Raw genomic sequence first — 2,337 nt, 5'->3', positions numbered from 1 at the left:
GTTCCATTTAATCTTACTACAAGATAGTAGAAGAATCACTCTTGGTGAATCAAATCATAACAAATCGAGCAATAGATACAGGAGGCACATCAGGCCTGGCCATTTTCATTTCAGTAATTTAGAAAGAGGGGCAATGGGGAACAGAACCTTGAGGCCCTATTATGGGGTTGTGTCTGATGAAGGTTTGCCCTTTGGGGCGGCAGCTGCAGCTCCACTAGATGCAGCAGTAGCACCTCCAACTGGCACAGCGGCATCACCAATGTTCACCTGTGTGACATTTTAGATCATCATTACAGAATTTTATTTATTTATTTAAGACACAAGCAACAAAGATCGTGTCTACCTCCGCATATATTTATTTAATACACAAGCAGCAGGTCAATAACAATAGCATGGCACGGTCAACACTAAGCGTCTGCTTGAAATCAGCCCAACAAGTGACTATAACTATAGTCGTAGGCAAGCATAACTGTTTCTATTGAACTACAATCATAGCCGCGACAAACTGAACTACAATATTTATTTACAAGCGTAAATAATCTAGAACCAGTAGGAGGTTCCTCCACCGGTGCGGGAGGCTGATCGGTGCGGCCAGTGCGGGAGGCTGATCAGCCGACCGGCGAGGGGCTTGTGAACAACAGTTACTCCAGAAGTCTAGCTTAAGTAGTCAATTTTTGGACGTATGAAATATAGATACTTGCAGATATCAATAGTTGGATGCATACTAATGATTATCTATGACAGACAATTATAAGGATGTATGACAACCCGTTTAGATGGGCTTACATATCAACATGAAAAGATTAAAAACAAAAAAAAGTTACTAAATCTGACTAATATTACAAAAACAGCAAAGCATTTAGTCCTAAAATAAATAAGATTAACAGGTAAAAATAGATCTACATCCAAACGATTCTCAACAAGAATAAGATGCATCTACAGACCAGAATACATTGTCAAGTAGCCAAGTATGATCTAATCTGGAAGGGCGACCCCTCCAAGCTTCTCGCTCGATTACTTCTTCTAGACGACCTTGAGCTTGCTGTCAGGTGCGGTGGAGTGCGAGGCCACCAGGATCTTGGCCGTGTCCCTGAAACCAATCATCACACAAAATAAGTCACTGCCCCTGAATGAAATCATCACAGATTCAAGCTACGAGGGATTCAGTAGCGTGCGTGCTTACATCAGCTGTGCTTCAGTGAAGCCAGTGTGGTGCTTCAGAGTGTTGGTCCACAGAGGGGTCTTCTTCAGGGGGAGCCTGGCCGCGTAGACAGCAGTCGCGGCAACCATGGAGGGCTTGGACTGCACCAGACCGTACTGCAGCAGCGCCAGCTCCGCAAAGAAGAAGACGGTGTTCATGGATGAGTTCACGGATCAAATCTTGCCCATTTGTCCTACGTCAGTGCATAGCGTAAGGGCGTTGGTTGAGCACGTACCGTATGATGGAGTCGGAGAACATCTTCTCAGTCTGGTGGCGTCGGAGGGAGTTGAGGTCGTCGACGCTGCAGCGGTCGATGGCGAAGCTGACGACGGCGTCGGTGGCGAGAACGCCGCAGAGGGCGGGGAGCAGCGGGTGGCACACGGCCAGGAGCACGTCACGCTCGAACCAAATCCTCCGGTGTCCGTCCACACCGCCGCTCCCGCCGCTCTTCTTGTGCCGCGCGGCCTCCCACGAGACAGACTTGAGCGCCATGGTGACGTCGCCGATGCCACCCTCGCCCTCGGGCACGACGTGGAAGACGATGCCCTTGGCACCGCGGCCGAGCACGGAGACGACCCTGAGGTCTACCAGGTTGAGCCGTCATGGCCACCGCGAGCGTGCACGAGGACGCCGCCACCTTGCATTGGGCGTTGTGCCCTGCGCCTGCACCTGCGTGAGTGAGAGGGAGGAAGGGTGGGGTGGGGAGTTGGTTGCAGTTTGATTGGTTGCAGATCAAGGAGAGGGAGGCCGCCGGAGGGGAGAGAGGGAGGGAGGAGCATAGCGTGGGGATCTTGCCGGAGGGGAGGGAGGGAGGAGCACAGCATGGAGATCTGGATCAATAAGAGCGAGGGGAGCTCGACAGATATGGAAGAGGAGAGGAGGAGAAGAGAGCGAGAGAAAGAAAGGAGGCGGGGGGTGGATGCAAAATGACCATAGGCCAGAGCTAGGGTTTCTCGGATGGTGTGGAAGGGCTGAGGACCGCTGTTGGATCGACGAACATCCGCTGGTGTTCAACGCATTATCCGCGTGAGAGTCCACGGACCAATCAGAATACAGCACGACGTTATGACCATCTAAATTGGTCAAAAAATTAGTTTTCTATTTTTTGAGTGCCTAAATTGAGTTTTTTTGTAAAT

At 50.4% G+C, this 2,337-nt stretch overlaps 1 protein-coding gene across 1 annotated transcript; it reads right to left on the bottom strand.

Annotated features, from left to right (window-relative positions):
* Nucleotides 1-1,023: 1,023 nt before the first annotated feature.
* LOC123191649 (cyclin-B1-1-like) lies at nt 1,024-1,359 on the bottom strand. Its single transcript, XM_044604310.1, has 2 exons — nt 1,184-1,359; nt 1,024-1,090 (listed from the first exon to the last, which is right to left on the bottom strand). Exons 1-2 carry the CDS (start codon nt 1,357-1,359, stop codon nt 1,024-1,026), a joined length of 243 nt encoding a protein of 80 aa, XP_044460245.1.
* Between the last annotated feature and the right edge of the window lie 978 nt (nt 1,360-2,337).

Source organism: Triticum aestivum, chromosome 2A, assembly GCF_018294505.1.
Source record: "Triticum aestivum cultivar Chinese Spring chromosome 2A, IWGSC CS RefSeq v2.1, whole genome shotgun sequence".
Lineage (NCBI taxonomy): Eukaryota > Viridiplantae > Streptophyta > Magnoliopsida > Poales > Poaceae > Triticum > Triticum aestivum.
This window is presented reverse-complemented; position numbering and strand designations above follow the sequence as displayed.